At 30.9% G+C, this 19,407-nt stretch overlaps 3 protein-coding genes across 10 annotated transcripts; all 3 read left to right on the top strand.

Annotated features, from left to right (window-relative positions):
- Positions 1–1,108: 1,108 nt before the first annotated feature.
- On the top strand, positions 1,109–7,527 carry LOC138939399 (RNA-binding protein squid). Of its 3 annotated transcripts, none has more exons than XM_070307162.1 (3): positions 1,109–1,722; positions 2,124–2,627; positions 5,346–7,527. In XM_070307162.1, exons 1-2 carry the CDS (start codon positions 1,327–1,329, stop codon positions 2,616–2,618), a joined length of 891 nt encoding a protein of 296 aa, XP_070163263.1. In that variant the 5' UTR covers positions 1,109–1,326; the 3' UTR covers positions 2,619–2,627; positions 5,346–7,527. The 3 variants fall into 3 exon arrangements, with proteins under 3 accessions (XP_070163263.1, XP_070163271.1, XP_070163256.1); XM_070307170.1 differs by lacking the exon at positions 5,346–7,527 and adding an exon at positions 5,040–5,337; XM_070307155.1 differs by lacking the exon at positions 5,346–7,527 and having other exon boundaries at positions 1,110–1,722; positions 2,124–4,130.
- Positions 7,528–8,048: 521 nt separating this feature from the next.
- LOC138939380 (E3 ubiquitin-protein ligase SIAH1) lies at positions 8,049–18,953 on the top strand. Of its 6 annotated transcripts, none has more exons than XM_070307092.1 (11): positions 8,049–8,716; positions 10,674–11,045; positions 11,132–11,371; positions 11,446–11,638; positions 16,631–16,796; positions 16,987–17,095; positions 17,184–17,498; positions 17,582–17,789; positions 17,874–17,979; positions 18,492–18,706; positions 18,868–18,953. In XM_070307092.1, the coding sequence occupies exons 2-10, from the start codon at positions 10,817–10,819 to the stop codon at positions 18,591–18,593; spliced, it is 1,668 nt and encodes a 555-aa protein (XP_070163193.1). In that variant the 5' UTR covers positions 8,049–8,716; positions 10,674–10,816; the 3' UTR covers positions 18,594–18,706; positions 18,868–18,953. The 6 variants fall into 6 exon arrangements, with proteins under 6 accessions (XP_070163193.1, XP_070163202.1, XP_070163243.1 ...); XM_070307101.1 differs by having other exon boundaries at positions 18,492–18,700; positions 18,868–18,950; XM_070307110.1 differs by lacking the exon at positions 8,049–8,716 and adding an exon at positions 10,396–10,563.
- On the top strand, positions 18,715–19,401 carry LOC138941813 (peptidyl-prolyl cis-trans isomerase FKBP4). The gene has a single exon (XM_070311692.1). The coding sequence runs from the start codon at positions 18,715–18,717 to the stop codon at positions 19,399–19,401; it is 687 nt and encodes a 228-aa protein (XP_070167793.1).
- The last annotated feature ends 6 nt before the right edge of the window (positions 19,402–19,407 follow it).

Here is a 19,407-nt window from a genome sequence, read left to right as displayed (position 1 = left end):
TATTATTAATCAAAAATATATTATAAAACGTTACTACTCTGGCAGTGTAAATTAAAATAAAATAAAAATACGAATACAGCAAGAGATTTTGGATGGTTTTGATATATATTCAAATAAATAAGATACAAAAAGAGATTGACAAATGACAAAAAATGACACAGTTTGAAAAACTATTGTTAAAAGTAGGAAATGATTTAAAGGAGCAGTATGTTATAAACATGGAGAAAAAAGAATTATGAAAATAGTATCAAAATCAAAAACATTGACTTCATATATATGACTTCATCTTACAAACTGAAAGAAAAATAAATAATTCGCAACCATTTCTAATTTTGCTGTTTAAATGCATAAATAAAAGCAAAAGATTTTCTGGGATATGTGTGCCGCTGTATCGCTTTTATCTCTTAAATATCTGATGACAAATGTTTTAATTTGGATGATAAATGTAAAAAAAGACAGAAGTCCATCCAAGAAGATACGTATCTCTTTCTAATTCCGCCTCCAATTTTCGGTATGTTGATAGTATATTCATTGGATTACGTTCAAAAATTTATTTTTCAAAGTAGAGTAGCGTTCAATATTGATCAATCACGATAAAAGAAACAAGAAATTTTTCTCTTCCGATTGATCAAATCAAACGTTACTCTATCAAAGAGTAAATATTTGGATAACTCGTAACCGTAAAGCAACGAGCAAATTGACCAATCATAGTGAAACATTCTCACAATGCAATAAGAATGTGGCTCCGCGTCTATGTATTTCATATATCTATGTATTTATATATCTACGAACAAAGAATCGCACGCAAATGGCGAGCAACCACGTCTTTATGGACTCGATGAAATTTTTCAAAGCGAGAAAGGAATCGATGCAAAATTAACGAGTCGATTTTTAACGATAATCGCAAGCGTGCATCGTGACGAGAGATTTGCGAAAATTGGAATCTATTATTTGGCTTGACGGTTAGATTTCCGGTTAACGCGCGCGTTCTCTCCGATGGCGTCGATTCGTGATTGGCTGACAACTGTAACATTATGGCAGCGACGAATCACGGACGCGGAAACATATGGGTCCACGTTAGTTGACGCATCACAGATTTATCTATTCCTAGACTACGTTCTTTATGCCGGCGGACACGCACCGGTTCATCTCGATAACGACGAATAAATTCGCGCCACGCGCTTAGGCTTCCGAAAGTTATCTGTGCGTAGCGCAGAGCAAATCGGCTGTGCTCCGATTTCGGATATAAGCTCATAGCGGGGACGCATTCGGCGTTGAAGATCGCTCGCATTTTCTTACATTTGTGGAAGAGCGTGCGAACTTACGATGGCGTCAGCCATGGATTTTCAAGCGCAAGGCGAGAAGACTAACGGACATGATCAACCAGGTGTTCACCAGAATAGTCAGGAAAACGCGGGCCAGCAGAATCAAGGCCAATATCACCATCAGCAACATCAGCAGCATGGTCAGCAACAGCAAGCTACGGCCGGTATCCCTGGAAAGGACGACGAACGCAAGCTCTTCGTTGGCGGATTGTCTCGTAGCACCACCGACAAAGAGTTGCATGAACACTTCAGCAAATTTGGCGAGATCGAGAGTATCTCCGTCAAAGTCGATCCCCACACCGGTGTCTCACGCGGCTTCGCCTTCATGGTGTTTGCCAATCCCAAGACCATCGATAAGCTGCTCGCGTCCGGCGAGCATTATATTAACAAGCGTAAGGTAAAAGAGCAACATGGATCAAACTGGTTAAAAACTTTAGTTTTTTCAATTTTCTTAGATGTTAAAAATTTTAGGATTGCGCTATATCCTCTTTCTTACCATTGTAGCGTAGAGAATATGCTACAAAATTATGTTATGCAATGAGAGATAGAAGCTGTTCTTGTACCACCCTGCATTTACAGTCAAATCTCTCTATTCTTAGTACTTCTGTTTTCTGAGCAGTCTTAACCTCTATACATTTAGCATCATCTGCATTGTTCCTATATTGTCTTTATTTCATATTTGCCACTTAACTAATGTATATATAAAATAAAAGGGGGAAAAAAATGCTATAAATTTGTTTGGAAATTTGGCCTTGATGTACAAATAATAAGAAGATTATTTATTTCATGATTGTATAGGTGGATCCAAAGCGAGTGAGCAAAAAACCTCAACATGGTAAAGTCTTTGTAGGTGGTCTCACACCAGAGATCACGGATGAAGATATTAAAACTCATTTCGGACAATACGGCACTATTGTCGAGCTGCAAGCACCTTTCGACAAAGTCAAAAATCAACGGAAGGGTTTCTGTTTTATCACATTTGACTCGAAGGAGGTTGTGTATAAGTTACTGAAAACACCTAAACAGACGATAAATGGTAAGGAGGTAGATGTTAAAAAGGTGAAGGTTAATCCAGATCCAAGAAATCAAGGTTTCTGGGCACCGGGTTATGGATATGGTTATGGCGGGGGTTATTATCTTCCCGATTATAATGGCTACCATAGTGGCTACGATGATATGTACACCAACTATGATTATGCCGGATATGACGGCTATGATAATATGGGCTATGGACCCAAACCACGAGGAAATGGTCCCGGACCGCGTCAGTTTCAGAGACATCAACCGTACTAAATGAAACAGGTATATTAACTATACTATCATATTTCTTCATACTGAATTTTAAGAAGGTCCTAGATAGAATACTACAAGATATATCGAAAGTCATCTTGTAAGAGAATAGCCCTTCAATTTTCATTTGTCCTTCCTAGATATTGTCTACTGAGTGATGAGTAATAAGAAATAACATTGCATAAAAAACAATGATGGCAGTGCTTGCAATATTTTCGTTGCTAATGTGCATGTGTTTTCTATTAATTGTTACATTCTCTGATTCTTACTTTATCTTCTTTATTATGACCTTTTGCGCAGACCGAGCTATTCTTTCACGAGATATAGGGCGCATTTCATTTAGTATTACAAATACTATGAAGCATTTGATTAATTAAACAAGTAATCTTTACTTCTTTTGTCCGGATTGATTAAATAATTCAAAGTATTTGTAATATCAAGTCGAGTGCACTTGAAATATACAGATTACGGATTTTCGGCCGGAGACTGAATTGGGGATGTTGGAAATAAAGAAAACAAGGAACTGGGAAAAATTTATACCATTAGATTCAAAAACTTAGAACTTATGTACTGGAAAAGCCACATATTATTCTGCCGTTCATTCAATATATGTTTGATCTTACCTGTTGATTGTAATATGCATGTCATTCTTCAAATTTAGTTTTTAGTACTTATGTACTGACAACTTATTTAGAAAAAAAAACACATTCTGTTATAAACCAAGCTATATTTTACTTCAAAATAATTCAGACATGTTATATATTATATATATTTCATTTATAATATTTTGAAGCTTATATATTGTGTTTATAATATATATATTATAAGCTTTTGCATAAATTTCAAATAGATAACAGTCTTTTTCTGCTTATATTTCTTAAAATTTTTAGTATCTGAAATAAAATTCATGTATATTCAGACATTGGAGAGAACGTCGGAAATGCGAAAGAATTGAGAAAATAGAAAGTATAAAGAAGACAAACAGATAGATGTGGACACACATCTGCTAAATTATTCAGATCATTAATTTGTATGACATACTGGAATGAATCTTTTGTGTAATAAACTGCAATGATTTGCGGCTTGTAAAAGAGCAATTTTCTTCTATTTGTCAGGCAAATATTCTTATAACTTAAATTTAATTGTGCTTCTAAAAAAAAGGATAGCCTTGGCATGCAGAATATCATCTCCTTTCTATATTTAATGAATTTGTTGTAGAGAATTATCACTTGCCAATCAGCAACAAATAGATATCCTGGATACCCTATATAGCTATCTTTTTTTATAATTCGGTAGAAGTTGCCCCCATCATTTGAAGATTTATTCCAATATGTTGTATAATTCAATGATTCAGAATGATCATGCCCTTTCCAGTATATATTCTAAGATTGTAAACGGCTTGTTCAACAATCCCCCCCCCCCCCTCCCGAGTTTAATACATTAAAGGAAACACACGCTAGAGAGAGAGAGAGAGAAAGAGAGAGAGAGAGAGAGAGAGTGATAGCATAACTGAAATTAACAATAATAACAAGAAATACAAGTTAATAATATTAATGTAGAATGAGTAATTAAGAATGTGAGTAATATTAACAATAGAAACCATTAATATTTTTATTTAACGACCATTAAACGATCGTTGCCAGAAACCAGTGATTCGAAATCAGTGTTAAACAATGGAATCAATGTTATCATGTAAAAAAAATAGAAGTTTTAAAATGCGCATGTCATATTTTCTTCCACAGTAACAGGACAGGTTAATGATAAACTAATAACTAAAAAAAGATAATTTATACAGAACTTGTACTTTAATGTACTGTAATGTACTTCATTCTGTTTATAGAGAATATGGCAAGGTTTTCTGTGTAATAAAAGAACTACAACAATTGATATATGATACGATCATAAAGTTTGTTAAAGAAAAAAACTTCAATTTCAAATACATTTATATTGGAATACTGTTAGTCATATTCATTCAATTTAACTCTTTATTTGTTCTTTATTCATAATTTGCAACTAACTAACATATATATCTAATATATTGAGTTGTGCCGCAAAATAATATATCTAATATATTGTTTTGCATGTTAAGAAATTTTTTGCTGGAGATCGAAGAAATTTTTTATGTTTTTACATTCAAATAATACATACATTTAATATACAATCAAATAATTGTAGCAGCTTTTAATTAATGTGGCATCAGTGCAGTATAATGTGGGTAACCGAATTTGCTGTTGCATAGGCTGCATCTCGTTTTAAATGGCAATGCATCATAGGTTTGTTCTTTATAGTTGAATTTCTTGCACTCATATACATTAAAAATAAGATGGGTTCAGAAAAAAATAAAGAAACAAAAAGAGTGCAAGAAGTTACAAAGAATGAACCTCATATATGAATGAAAGTATATGTATATGGATGATTTTTCAGTACTGCCAGTACTTCAGTCTATATCGAAATACACAACAGATAGAAGTAAAAACAAAAATACATATAATCTTGAAGAAAAATATGTTTACATATGAAGATGTCGTTCTTATTCTTCTTTGAAAATTTGGCACAATTTTTCCGGTCAACTCAATATTTTAGTATTCTAGTACTCTACTTTAGTATTCTCATATTCTTTAGAAATTTAAGTTTGTTCACAAGTATTTCTTTATTACATGCTATTCACTATATACATTATATATAAAAAATTAATGTATGTTGATATACCTTGATTCAAATTATTTTTAGGCAACCTTAATTTGTGTGGTTACAATCCTGCTATATAATAGACAAAAAAAAAAGAAAATACTTATGGACCAAGGGCTTATATAAAAATATATTTCTTCCTTATATAACTCATGTCAAATAGTGTAGTCAAAGTTAAATATATGCTCTAAATATATGATCTAATATGCAACCGTTTATAATTGAAGAATATGTAAGTTATGTTAAGGAGTATCTAAACTCATTTTCGTATCATCTAATATCTGTATAATATCTGATATCTGTGTAACACATTGAAAAATGTGTAAGTTATACAGTTTATAAGCTAACAAATTGTACATATATGTACATCGTATGTATGTTACATCAAGAAAAAAAAACATACATACATTCATGTATGCGTATTTGTAAGGATATGACGATGTAAGAATATGATGAGTTAGAATTTAGAGGAAAAAAATGTAAAAAAAAAATATAAAAAAGAATATAATTAAAATATGAGCGTCCTGGGTATATACATGAAGTGCACGCAAACGACGAACCTAGCTGAAATAGTGTCGACGAAACGATACATCTGTAATAATGAGAAAAGAAAAAAAATATGCATATTGCACTATAACCATAGTTTACAATATTTATGCAGAATTGTATTATACTATCGACATCCTGTGAATGTGTCATTGTAAAACATATATTGCCATAGTTAGTCTGGCAATTCTAATCTGTTTTTAATGAGACGAGATAGATAAAATCTATCTTGAAACAAAGTTCTATTACTTGCGTGTCGTCTGTGTGCTCGGTCTGTATAACAAAAGAATAAGATATAAATACGGCGAAAAAATAATAACAGTATGTACACATTAAAAATAACAAAGATTTTCTTAAACGTTTGAAATAATTAAGTAATATTAATGTTTAAAGTCCATTTTAGACGATTTATAATTCGTGACAAATTTCATAACAAATTTATAGAATTCCATTTATAATTTTACATGTCATGCAATACAAAAAACACATTTGAAGAAATAAAATAAACGCGTACGTTAGGACATATGGCACATAAAATTAAAGCTTTAAAATCTTTTACACACATACATACATACATACATACATATATACATATATATTCTTAAAATGTTTTCTGTGTAATTATAAATAAATTTTTACAGCGGATTTTATCGCGAATTATAATTCGTTTAAAGTAGATTTAAGGCGGCAAAAAATCAGAAATGAAAACACAATCTGTAGATTACTTTAATATTTCTTTCGCATTTCTAACGCGCGAGTAGCAGTTCCTGTTCACCGTACGAAGACTGCTCTTCATATCGCGAAAAGACTGTCACAAATGATGATACAGGCTCTAGAAAATTTTGACAATTAATAGAATTTGCGGTTTCGACTACAAAATTGAAAGAAAACTGGGTAATATAATTATTAGAGAATGTAGATAAGGCATAATATGTGGAACTATGTTTAGATACATCGAAATTATATTGTACACAAGGCTGAAAAAGCTTTAAATATTCAAAAGTTTTTTCTCAGACGTCACAAAGACATCAATGGTTTGGCTTAACTCAATTGAGTGAAAGTTAACGGGAGAAATCCCCTTGAGAACATCTTTAATAGATTTTTAATAGAATTCGTTTTTGTGAACCCTGTTGGATGCATTACTGATGTTCATTACAGCGTTTATTGATGCATTTATTGCGAACATTGTTGGATGTGTTATTGATGTATATTACAGACTGTTGTGCAGAAATTTATGTGTAAAGCTTGTATATAGTATATAAGCAGATTGAATATGCAAAATGCTTAATATTTATAACATGATGAAATACTGAGCTTTTTCAATCAAGATGCTTATATTACAATTTTACTTACTAATATCTAAATATTACATCTAGAGATATGCCTTTGCATCTAAAATTAATGTACAACAGGCTTTAATCTCTCTATTAGTATGTCAAACTAGTGCATCCAAAGGAATTTACTATAAGCCAAGCTAACTGTCTTTGACATTAAATCTGTATACTGTGTATACCATATTTGCGTGTGAAAATATATATGGAAAACAAAAGAAAGAGAGAAAGAGAAAAAGAGAGAATGAAAAATTAAAGGAAACGATACAGATATTTTGTTACTATTAATTACTATTCGCCTGTTTCACCCATGACACAGTGTATATTTTAATTATAGCAAAAATAAATGCCAATTATTTCAAATATTCTTTCTGATATTATATATAACATATTTGTAATATATATATATATATACACATATTATATGATAAATGTGTGCATTTTATATGTATAATTCATAAATTTCATACATTAGGTTGACGCAAAAGCTTTATTGTGTTTGTTTTTATATTAAATTTAAAATAAAATCAAGTCCAAGATTTCTCTTAAGAAGAAAAAATCTTTATAAAGACTATATAAAATCATCTTCAATTTGATCTGATAAGTAGAACAAACTTTTGCACCATCCTAATTTTACACGATTTAATTTTTGTTACTTTTTGATTTATTATTGTCTAATAACAATCCAATTAGCAACAATATCATCAAAGAGAGAATCGTGATTAATGTTGATTATCTTTTTCTCAATAGATGGTGCTGAATACCTCTTAATGTTCTTAGCATCTAGTGCTGTGTTCCGATTCCCCACCCGGGTGCACCCGATATTATAGTATATGTCACGTATACTATAATATCAGATGTACCCGAGTGAGGAATCGAAACACAGCTTAGCATGGCATCTGGCCTGACATTCTGAAAGTATACAGTATACAGTCACGCACGACGAGTGGCACGAGATCCAGTGCTTTGGTGTGTACACGGTATACGATTCCAGCTTCAGCTGCGGCTTCTTGCTTCTCGTATTACACGGGAATCGAGCAATCAGAAACACATCTAAAGCGAAAGAGAGAGGAGAGAAAGAGAACGACAGCGCGTCCAAGTCTTGCTCGGCAATGCTTCACCCAGAATTGTCACGGGTGCCGTGGCGATCAGTCACGTTGCTTCGACGGCTGCGGGGATTCGCGATGTAGCCCTTCTCCTCCTTCTCTACCATCCTCCTCTGCCAATCCGAGGAAAACATTCTCTCTCGCGTTGATATCGTTAGAATACCCCGGTTACATCGATGCGTCGTCACGCAACATCATCGACGGGATCTCGCGCAACAACGGATCTGGGCCGCCGTATCGAGTCACCTGCGAATACCTGCGTTCCTCTTCTTAATCCTCATCATCGTCGTTGTCATCTTCAAGAAGTGCCTTCTTTCGACCATCAGTCGGCCGCCCGATCACACGGAAGGCTGCAGCCGTGTATGTTTCGGCGATGAACGCGATGATCTTACCTATATACATCTTTACATAAGCCTGCATATATGCCTCGGTAAGTGGCAGTTACAAACATGTATAATACTGTGTTTCTCCTAAAAGGAATAGACAGACATCCATAGATGAATGGAAGGAAAAAGTGAGGATATAGAAACGGGTATAATTTCATCGAGCTTCGATTTTGACGCTGCGGATACTTGAAAGCAATTTCTATTTTTATTTGTGTGTTGTGTGGCAGTAAAAAAAATAACTCGTAGTAAAGTTATAATCGTGTAAAATTAAGATGGTGCAAAAGTTTGTAAGATTTTCTTTTAATACACGTACCTGTAACATATCAAAGGGATTTAATTTGCTGAATTTATATCGGTTTCGATCGTCGAATATCTATTTTGATTCATTAAAAGAGTCGTAATTATAATGCAACAAAATGTTCAATCACGATTGTTATTTCCTATTTAAAAAAAAAAAAATTGATACTAAAACCTCTCCTTGAAAAGATGGACAAGAAGTTATTTAAAACGATTGAAAATTGTACCGTTTATTTATTTATTTATTTTTTTTTTCAAAATATATATTTGTCAATAAATTATTATATATTTCCCTTTCTTTTTCTCTAAGAAACTTTAACATATTTAAAATTTTTATATTCTGAAAACATCTTGAAGCAGGATAATATATGGTTAAAAAAAAATCACTTTATCCATAATTTATCTCTAAAAGTTGTAACCATTAATTGACTAAAAATTGGAATAGTGATCGAATATTACGTAGCACAAACATATATTAGGGTAGTTTCGATCGTCATCAATCTGCATCTTTGCAGAAGAGTGACGATAATGGATCCGGATTGCTAATCGCCCACAAGATCGTAACGTGTCGGCAAATTTTTGCAATGTGTCGAGTAAACAATGTGTATATTGTGATCGAACGGTTTCGGATTGCATAATGGGTGGAGATGTATCGCCGTTATTATGATTGTGCTTAGACTCTAAATACGTATATAAGTATAAGAACTATAAATAAGTATATATCGTTAATTATTGTCGGATATATATATATATATATATATATATATATATATATATATATATATATATATATATATATATATATATATCTAATTAAAGAGTGATAAATTATGCCCAATATTTGTTTTGTTGAAACTTATTTGTTACGTAGGTTCGGTATTCATTGAAGTGAAATAATACGATAGTATTTTCGTTAAAAGTGCATAATCTAATATGATCATCGAAATACTCGCAATAATAGTGACGAAAAAAAAAGTTTCTTTACGCAAATTTATCGAAATATTTCGATAATCTTGGGTAAAGATGCAGCGATCTTCGGCGAAACAACGAAAATAACAAAATTACATTGACAATCGAAATGTCATTAGATATCAGCTGATTTGTATGTCATACTTAATTCACTATAATTGTTAAATCGATTCTTTTTCACATAATTACTTTACAATATTATATATAAATATTGTTATTAATAACCTTAGTTATAATGTTATCCAACAATTATATTAAAAAATTTAATAGAGAGGGAGATGTATATATATGATTAACTTTTAAATACTCGCCAGATCAATTTCATACAAGTAATTTTTTCTTTGTGTTATATCCTCCTTCCTCTCTGGATATATCATTTCTTCTTCATACACACAAGAAATATATATATAATAATAAATTTTTAAGGTTTGGAAACTTGATAATAAAAGATTTTTATTGTTAAATTTTTAAGTTTTAAAAACATAAAATTAAGTATTTATATATTGTGGAGGGAGGAGGGGGAAACTGTATCAAGGAGGAAAGAGAAGTGTATATACAATACGTATATGTACCCATAGAAAAAGAAAAAGGGATAAGCATCTGCTGAAGGAGAGGAAAAGCATGTGTACATAACTTTGTTTCAAAAACGCAAAGTTTTTGCGGATTAAGTGTATAAGATATTTTTTCAATCAATATAATTGTATTTATTTATATGGATATTGCGTAATTTTTCAGAAATGTATCAACTAATTACACATACAACAAAAATGCATCGCGATTGCTGAGACGCATCACGAGTGCAAGAAACAAACAAAAACCGTCGTCCGGGGTGATCTGGATCAGACTGACAAACTTGGATACATAACCTAGAAGACATAATGTCCCAGCTAAATATCAGCACGGGTAAACGAGGCAGGGGGATAGCGAGTACCTCCGCATCGACGGTATCTGCGTTGAGCAGTTCCACTGATTTGGCAAGTCTCTTTGAGTGCCCCGTTTGTTTCGACTATGTGCTTCCACCGATCTTACAATGTCAGAGCGGGCATCTCGTTTGCACAAATTGCCGACCAAAACTCTCATGCTGTCCCACATGCAGGGGTCCGCTAGGTATGCACCATTCTTTTTTTTTTTTTCCTTATTCTATTATTGAGATTATTAGAGTCATATTTAACAAATAATCTGACAACGCATAGGTAACATCCGTAATCTGGCTATGGAAAAAGTAGCAAGTAATGTGATGTTCCCCTGTAAATATTCCACCAGTGGCTGCACAGTTTCACTGGTGCATACTGAGAAGGCAGACCATGAAGATGCATGCGAGTTCCGTCCATATAGTTGTCCTTGCCCGGGTGCATCCTGTAAATGGCAGGGATCACTGGAACAAGTAATGTCTCATCTTATGATGAGCCACAAAAGTATTACAACCTTACAAGGTATTACAATTTTTGTCATTTAACTTTGCATTTTTCTTATAACTTCTTACATATTGTTTTTTTTTTTCTCCCAGGAGAAGACATTGTCTTTTTGGCAACTGATATTAATCTTCCTGGAGCTGTGGATTGGGTAATGATGCAATCCTGTTTTGGCCACCACTTTATGCTAGTGCTTGAGAAACAAGAGAAATATGATGGGCATCAACAGTTCTTTGCGATTGTACAATTGATTGGTTCAAGGAAGCAAGCAGAGAACTTTGCTTACAGGTAATTAAATATTATAATTTATTATATTTAATAAAAAACAATTTAGAGAATTGTAAATAAATAAATTCAATATCTGTGACATTTTCATATCTTACATTAGAGACTGTGACTTTAATTAAATAACTCTGCTTAACAGACTAGAATTGAATGGTCATAGAAGGCGTCTCACGTGGGAAGCGATGCCACGCTCTATTCACGAGGGTGTATCGTCTGCGATTTTAAATTCTGATTGCCTTGTATTTGACACCTCCATTGCCCAATTATTTGCTGACAATGGAAATCTAGGAATTAACGTTACAATTTCTATGGCCTGAGAAAAACCAGAAAAAGCAGTATAAAAAGAAGAGAAAACATAATTATGCAGACATATCGAGCAGTCTTTTGGATTATGGGTGCGATAAAAATACTTGGGTGAGACTGCCCGTTATGTACTATTAACAATTTTTTTTACGTTACCAGATGAATATTAGCAATACAAAGATATTAGGAAATATTTGGAGTATGTTGATGATATGCAGTGTTCAAATGATCAGTACAGAATCGAAAAGCTTTAAAGTATATTTGTGTGTGTGATATTTATGGGTGTGACACTCACAAAAACAAATATAATAAACATCTTTTTGAAATATCCATGCTATGACTTTAAAGCTTTGATGCAGTATAATATCGAATTCCGAAAAACAAAAGTACCTGATATCCGCGCTATTATCACATTATTCTTACTCATTTCGCATCAATTTTTCCTTTATAATTCTCCGGGAAGATACTATATGCATTATTGAATTCTATTAACATCTTTTTTGGATCTATATTTTAACACTTTTTCAAGACTTGATATAGCAAATGCAAAAACATTTTTCTAGGCATAGCATTTCAGAAGTTCATTATGAATCTCGTCATGCGATTATTGCGTTTATTTGCCATTAATGTATATTTTTACATTGCTATTTATTTTTTCATTTATAAAGTTTACTTTCTTTTGTGTTTGTAAAATTTATTTTGTTTCAGTTATTTTATCAAAGGTTTTACATAGGATGTTTTAAAAATGGAGGTCAATCGCTCGAAAAGTAATTGGGGACCGAAAAACAACAAGAAAAAAGTTGGTATGAACACAGGTCAGGAAATGCGTTGTTCTCGAATTATCGCCATTTTTATGTTGAAATTTCAAATTGTTTTGCTTTCGAATTTTTTGTTAAAATTGAAAGAAAAGAAGGTTTCGTATTTATTTATTTTTTTAAATTTTATTTGTATTTTTTTATGTTTTTATTATTATTATTATTATTATTATTATTATTATTATTATTATTATTATTATTCTGAGTAATACTAAAGCAGCTCACAACTTTGATTTAACTTTAATTACGTTATAAAACTCATAAAAACCATCTCTTTTAATTTTAACAAAAAAATTCGAAAGCAATTTGAAATTTCAATATAAAAATAGCGATCACTTAAAAACAACGCATTTACGGACCTGTGTTCATACCAACTTTTTTCTTGTTATTTTTAGGTCCCTGATCATCTCCCGAGCGATTGACCTCCATTTTTGAAACATTTTGTATATATATATGCGTTTTGTATATGTGATAAATCTGGTTTTTGCATAGCATATTATTTGATTATTCGATCAGTTTTTACAATTCAGAAAAGTTCCTGTAAACAAGATAAAAAAGAAATCGAAAGTGACTAAAGCAATTATATTAAAATTTTAAAAATATTTTTTTTTTTTTTCAACTCACATTTTAATATATATTGAAATACCTGCAAATATTAACACCACTATATACTTATTAGTATGAAATTAAACTGATCTTTTATTGATACAAGTGAGAGAAAAAAAGACATTGTTTTGTAGTATATCCAATATCTATATATTGAATTGATTCTTAATTTGTTTTCTTTTTATACAAATAACGTTTTAATGCTATTATAAATATAGCAATCAAACCACATTAGAATTTTCTTACATGTTTGAAAACCTTTTTTATTGATTTTTATGATTCATGTTCTTTGAAATACATCAAATGCTTTTCTTTCTGCTATTATTATGCATAACATTCATAATTTAAAAAAAAACCAATGAAATATCTGTACTAAAAACAGAGCATTGAACCGAACTGCATAACAAAATCCAGAAAGACAAATTAAGAGAATGAAGGGGAGAGGTTATGAGGAAGAGATTACTTTCTTCGGAAGGACAATTTAGACTGAAATGTAATTATATGACACGAGTAGGCTAAGTCTATAACAATTATATATTTTTCATAGATCAATAAATATACAAGTTTTACTTTCGCTAAGTGATTCATACAACGTGATCGCTGAAACAATTTTGTCAAAGGCTACTATGATATTGAATTAATATCGCAATCAATAAGTACTCAAATTATCGATCAGTTTAATGTCTTGTTATACATACAATCATGGAAGAAAAGAAATTTGCGAATATAAACGGAAGTATTGTTATTGTAAATAAATCGCGAAAATTTATCATGTGATATAAGTAGTATGAATAATATAAATGATAATGTGCTGATATGTATTCACAATGTTGGAAATAATTCGAGGGAACCAAGTGCACAGTGTATACACACTGTATATGATTAGCATGTATTATTAAGCTTATACAATTATATTTACACACATCTATTACAAAAAAGCAAATATTTAATTTTAATAGATTGAAATAAGAAGCGTTCGAGCATTTTTGGCGGTTATCGGAAAAAAATAGGCAAAAGAAAATAAGGAAGTCGAAGGTTTTTTTAATTTTAATGATTGTTATTCTGTACCGAGACTGTAGAAGTATCTTCCCAACTTTTAGCATAAAATGTAATTCTGCACTTGAAATTGCAAGAACCAATGCGTTCGAGAATCATCATAATAAGATCTTTATAGTAAGAATAGTTTGATTATGGATACTGCATAGATCATTATATGAGATTGAAAGAATTACAAATACACGTTAGTTGTGATTTTTCTCTGTGTAGTGTAAACGCGGGATTATTAGATCATACGCACTGGACAGAAAGAGCAGGATGATTTAATAATTTGAAAAGAACACATCACAATTATTAAGCATTGTGTACATATGATAAGATTAACGATAGCATAATCCTTATTCTTTAACTAAGTAGTAATTTATTCTCTAGGATCATTCATGAGGGCTCCATTGCTGTTTTATTAAACTTGATCATAAGGAATACATCTTTTGTTTGATTTTTCATGAATGTTCTCTTCATTATTTTATTTATATTATTCTATTTATATTTTTATATCGAATTATATGATGTATAATATTTTCAAACAAAAGTATAAACTATTTTAATTTCGTTGTAGTTTGTGAATAAAGAATAACATAATGAGCTAGCTGATGGAATATAAAATGTTGAAAGTTTTGAAAATGCGCTATTGTATGATATGATATTGAAAGACATAAATTAGCATCTCGTTTTTGAATTATTCTAACATATTTTTTCTTCAAAGTTTGCATGTAAGATTTATATCATAATATAATTTCCTCTCTTCCACTTAAAATTTAAAATTTTTAAAGATTAAGACTTGTGAGAAATATATATCAAAATATTTTAAAATTTATTACATTAATATTTGAATAATGAAAAGTCTTATATTTAAAAGATTTTTCTGACATATTCTTTCTACACACTTTGAGCCATATTTATTGATATTAATGAATAATTATTTGAATAACAATTAATATACAAGATCTGTATATTGCAACTACAATACGAGGAATGATTTGTACGTCCAAGCGTATTTGGCAAAAGCGTGACATATCTCAAATAAATCATAAATTCGTGTGAACGAGAGTGTAGTGGGTCTATCTTGTTTGACAATTTGTATGGTACAATTATGAAATCGTGTAGACGAATAACTATAAATACTCGATCTTTTAATGATGAATCTTTGAATTCTACACGATATCATAGAACAGCCTAAGGTGCTCATGTATCCGCAGAATATATAGTATAACTGTCGACAGAGAGAATAGCTTTATTTAAATATAATGTATATACTTATATATATGCATATTTATAGAATCTACAGAATGTTCATGCCATGTATAAAGAAAAGTATAAATAAAATTTTTTTATAAATATTTTTTTATTATATATATATATATATATACACATACAATACTGCTCTCTCCCTCTCTTTCTCTTTTTACATTCACAAATTCAAAAATTTGTAATCAAGATAAAACAATTGAAAGAAAATATATAATAAAAGAAAAAATCCCCGCAGCAAATATATTGATATTATCAGATATCATCGCGTATATTATATCGCGTATAAAATTTTGCAAATTTCCGAAAAATAAGAACCTTCCCATTCGATATAAAGAGTCAATTAGATTTTATATAATAAAAATGTATAACAATTACAGTTATATGTATACGATGTAAAAATATGGTTTTGCACGTGTATGGTTAGCTTCGGAACAAACCACATGTCGATGTGTCGTATATATATGTGCTGCTCCACGAGATATACTTTTTGGTTATACTATACGCTCTCATAAATCTAAATTGTTTATTTACAACTCTCCTCTGCATCGATCTATAAAAATGCGTTGGAAACTTCCAAAACCTTTTTTTTACGCTTCCGTGGCAGCAACTACTGCTGCTCTAGCATATTTGACAAAGTAATATATTGTTGCTTAAAACTCTTCTCAACATAATCTAAAAAAATTAATAAAGTTTAATATTATTTAGAACTCTCTCCAATCACAATTAGTTTTTCATATTTACTTATATTCAGTTGTAAAACTTTCGACGTGAATATGAATAAATGAGTATTTATATATAATGTAACTAAAAGATATAAATAATAAAAATTATTTGCGTATCATTTTTTTTTTTTATTTTTGTATGATATATATTTCACACTATGTCACATAATATTTTACCGGTATTTATGGCTATTTTATGATATAAGATATAAGTGATAAAAGTAATTATATTAAAATTGCAGAGATTATATGGGAGGTATAAAATACACAGGCAAAGAGAGCTTAGTCAACAAAGTTGTTATTGTGACAGGAGCTAATACTGGTATTGGAAGGAAGACAGTCTTAGAGTTAGCCAAACGTGATGCAAAAATTATTATGGCATGCAGAGATATGAAAAAATGCGAAAAGGTATTTATGTTGTCATTAGTATCTTTTTTTCAGTTTGCAAAAATAAGATATAAGAAAAAATATAATAATTTGTATACATATATCTCTTTTATAGGAGAGATATTATAGTTACAGCTATTTTTGTATCATTATTATTACAAATTACTTTATAAAAATTTTGTATAATGATAATTTTTTCATTTTTGTACAGGCACGCCAAGATATTGTACTTGAGACGAAGAATAAGTATATTTACTGTAGGAAATGTGATTTAGCATCGCAAGAAAGTATTAGAAAATTTGTCGAGCAGTTTAAGAACGGTAATTATTCGCAACTATATTTATTTACAAATTTTTAACATTTTATCATATAATATAAAAGTTTACATATATCTCATTTGTATTGCAGAATACGATAAACTTCATATACTTATCAATAATGCTGGTGTAATGAGATGTTCAAAGAGTTATACCAAAGAAGGTATCGAGATGCAGCTTGGAGTCAATTATATAGGACATTTCTTGCTCACAAATTTACTTCTAGATGTTTTAAAAACATCCGCACCATCTAGAATTGTGAATGTATCGAGTGCCTCTTATTATAGAGGCCAAATAAATTTGACAGATTTAAATAGCGATAAAGAGTATGATGCTGGTAACGCTTATACACAAAGTAAATTAGCCATAATTTTTTTCACTAGAGAATTGGCAAACAAATTGAGAGGTAATTTAATAATAATAATAAGTACGTAATTATCTCTGTATAGTGTTTTGCTAAAATATAATTCTTACTTTTTCATTATTCAGGAACTGGCGTTACTGTAAATGCTGTTCATCCTGGTATAGTGGATACGAATATAACGCGACATATGTTTGTATACAACAACTTCTTCACACGAATATTCCTGAAGCCATTTGCTTGGCCGTTTATTAGAGCGCCTCTGCAAGGGGCGCAAACTGTTTTGTATGCAGCGTTAGATCCTAGTCTTACAGATGTTTCTGGCTGTTATTTCGAGTAAGTATCATTGAAAAAAGTTAAAAAATGATAAATATAGCAAATAATGAATATAATGTTAATATTATTACTGATTTGTTATAGTAATTGCGAAATTAAGGAAGTATCAGATGAAGCCAAAAACGATGATCTGGCAAAATGGCTATGGAAAGTCAGTGAAAAATGGACAAAATTAGATATACAATTAAGGGTACAATAAAGATATATAGTTGTATTAATTCTATTTTGTTTTTAATATGAATATAAATTTTTAATAATCGAATTTTTATAATTTTTTTTTTTTTTTAAGTGGATAAAAACGAAAACCCTTGCCGCGCAAGCGCAAAAGAACAATGCAGTAGCCAATCAACTCTTCGCTCTTACGGAAAAGTGCTAAGTTGATTGGCTACTGGATTGCTTTTGGATGCGCGGCGAATTTCCGCGATTCCGCGTCCTGTCTACAAGACTCATTTGTAAGAATGAAAGGTTAAGAATATCGTATCATTCTTGCCGCACAAATTAGGAATCTCTAATATTTATGAAAAAATTTGATTTGTCTTTGATTAAGTGACGTTTCAAGAACGTATACATATTGAAATAATAAAGTCGCAAATTTTCATATTAGTATAAGGCATAAGGTACTAATGTTTTATTTATGCTGATTATTGATTAATGTTAATTATATAGTTGATTAATAGAGTTGTTTTTTCTATATATGTATAGAGTCGATTTAACAATGTCATTAATAATAGGCACGATAGTGCAATGGAAATCGGCGGACAGAAGTATCGAGAAAATCATACTAAAGCCGGCAGTATATACTAAGAAACCAACAGAATGCTCCACGTGTAATATCCTTGTAGAGAAGCTAGATGTTAGAGGAGCATCAAACAAAGATTTGACAGAAAAATATCATACCGACATTCTTGATGGTGAGGGTGAGAAAATGTTAATCATAGGAGAAGCAAGCACAGAAATTGATAGAAAAATTGAGAATGCAATTCAAATGATGAATATCCATGAAAGGGGTCTCGTTACTATCATTATACCTGCAATAGAGTCAGAAGTTAATAGCGGATCTATAATAGTCGAGTTTCAGATTACATTGATAAAATGCGAGCGTAACAAACCAATCTGGGAGTTGAATGCAGAAGAAAAATATAAAATAGCTCTAAGGTACAAAGAAAGAGGTATTGAATTGTTCAAAGACTCAAGAATTATAGATGCATTCTACAAATTCAGTAGAGCTTGCAAGATTTTGATAACATTAGAGCCAATACCAGACTTAGAATTAGACAAGCAATTAGAATCCAATATTAATAATCTGAGACTTATGCTATACAACAACATGGCTATGTGTCATCTGAGTCGAAAGAACTATAAACACACCATTACTCTATGTACTAAAGTATTGGATAAGGATAAGAAAAATGTTAAGGCTTTATATAGAAGAGGAATGGCATATGGAAATATGAATAATAATGAAAAAGCTGTAGCAGATATGAAGGAAGTACTTACCTTAGAACCTAACAATAACGCAGCAAAAGAGCAGCTTAATATTTATAACATCAAATTACAGGAATCAATTCAGAGGAGTAATGATATGGTGAAAAAAATGTTTAAGACTTATTAATAAATT

This window comes from Polyergus mexicanus, unplaced genomic scaffold (assembly GCF_030449975.1).
Source record: "Polyergus mexicanus isolate NDT 795.1 unplaced genomic scaffold, iyPolMexi1.0 SCAF_2, whole genome shotgun sequence".
Lineage (NCBI taxonomy): Eukaryota > Metazoa > Arthropoda > Insecta > Hymenoptera > Formicidae > Polyergus > Polyergus mexicanus.
Note: the sequence above shows the minus strand (reverse complement) of the source record. Positions and strands in the feature narration are given on the sequence as shown.

Coding starts and splice junctions, on each gene's coding strand:
- LOC138939399 (XM_070307162.1), top strand. CDS start 1,327: ATGGCGTCAGCCATGGATTTTCAAGCGCAAGGCGAGAAGACTAACGGA. Junction 1,723..2,123: donor ATTATATTAACAAGCGTAAG/GTAAAAGAGCAA, acceptor ATGATTGTATAG/GTGGATCCAAAGCGAGTGAG.
- LOC138941813 (XM_070311692.1), top strand. CDS start 18,715: ATGTTAATCATAGGAGAAGCAAGCACAGAAATTGATAGAAAAATTGAG.
- LOC138939380 (XM_070307092.1), top strand. CDS start 10,817: ATGTCCCAGCTAAATATCAGCACGGGTAAACGAGGCAGGGGGATAGCG. Junction 16,797..16,986: donor ATATGAAAAAATGCGAAAAG/GTATTTATGTTG, acceptor ATTTTTGTACAG/GCACGCCAAGATATTGTACT. Junction 17,790..17,873: donor GTTTCTGGCTGTTATTTCGA/GTAAGTATCATT, acceptor GATTTGTTATAG/TAATTGCGAAATTAAGGAAG.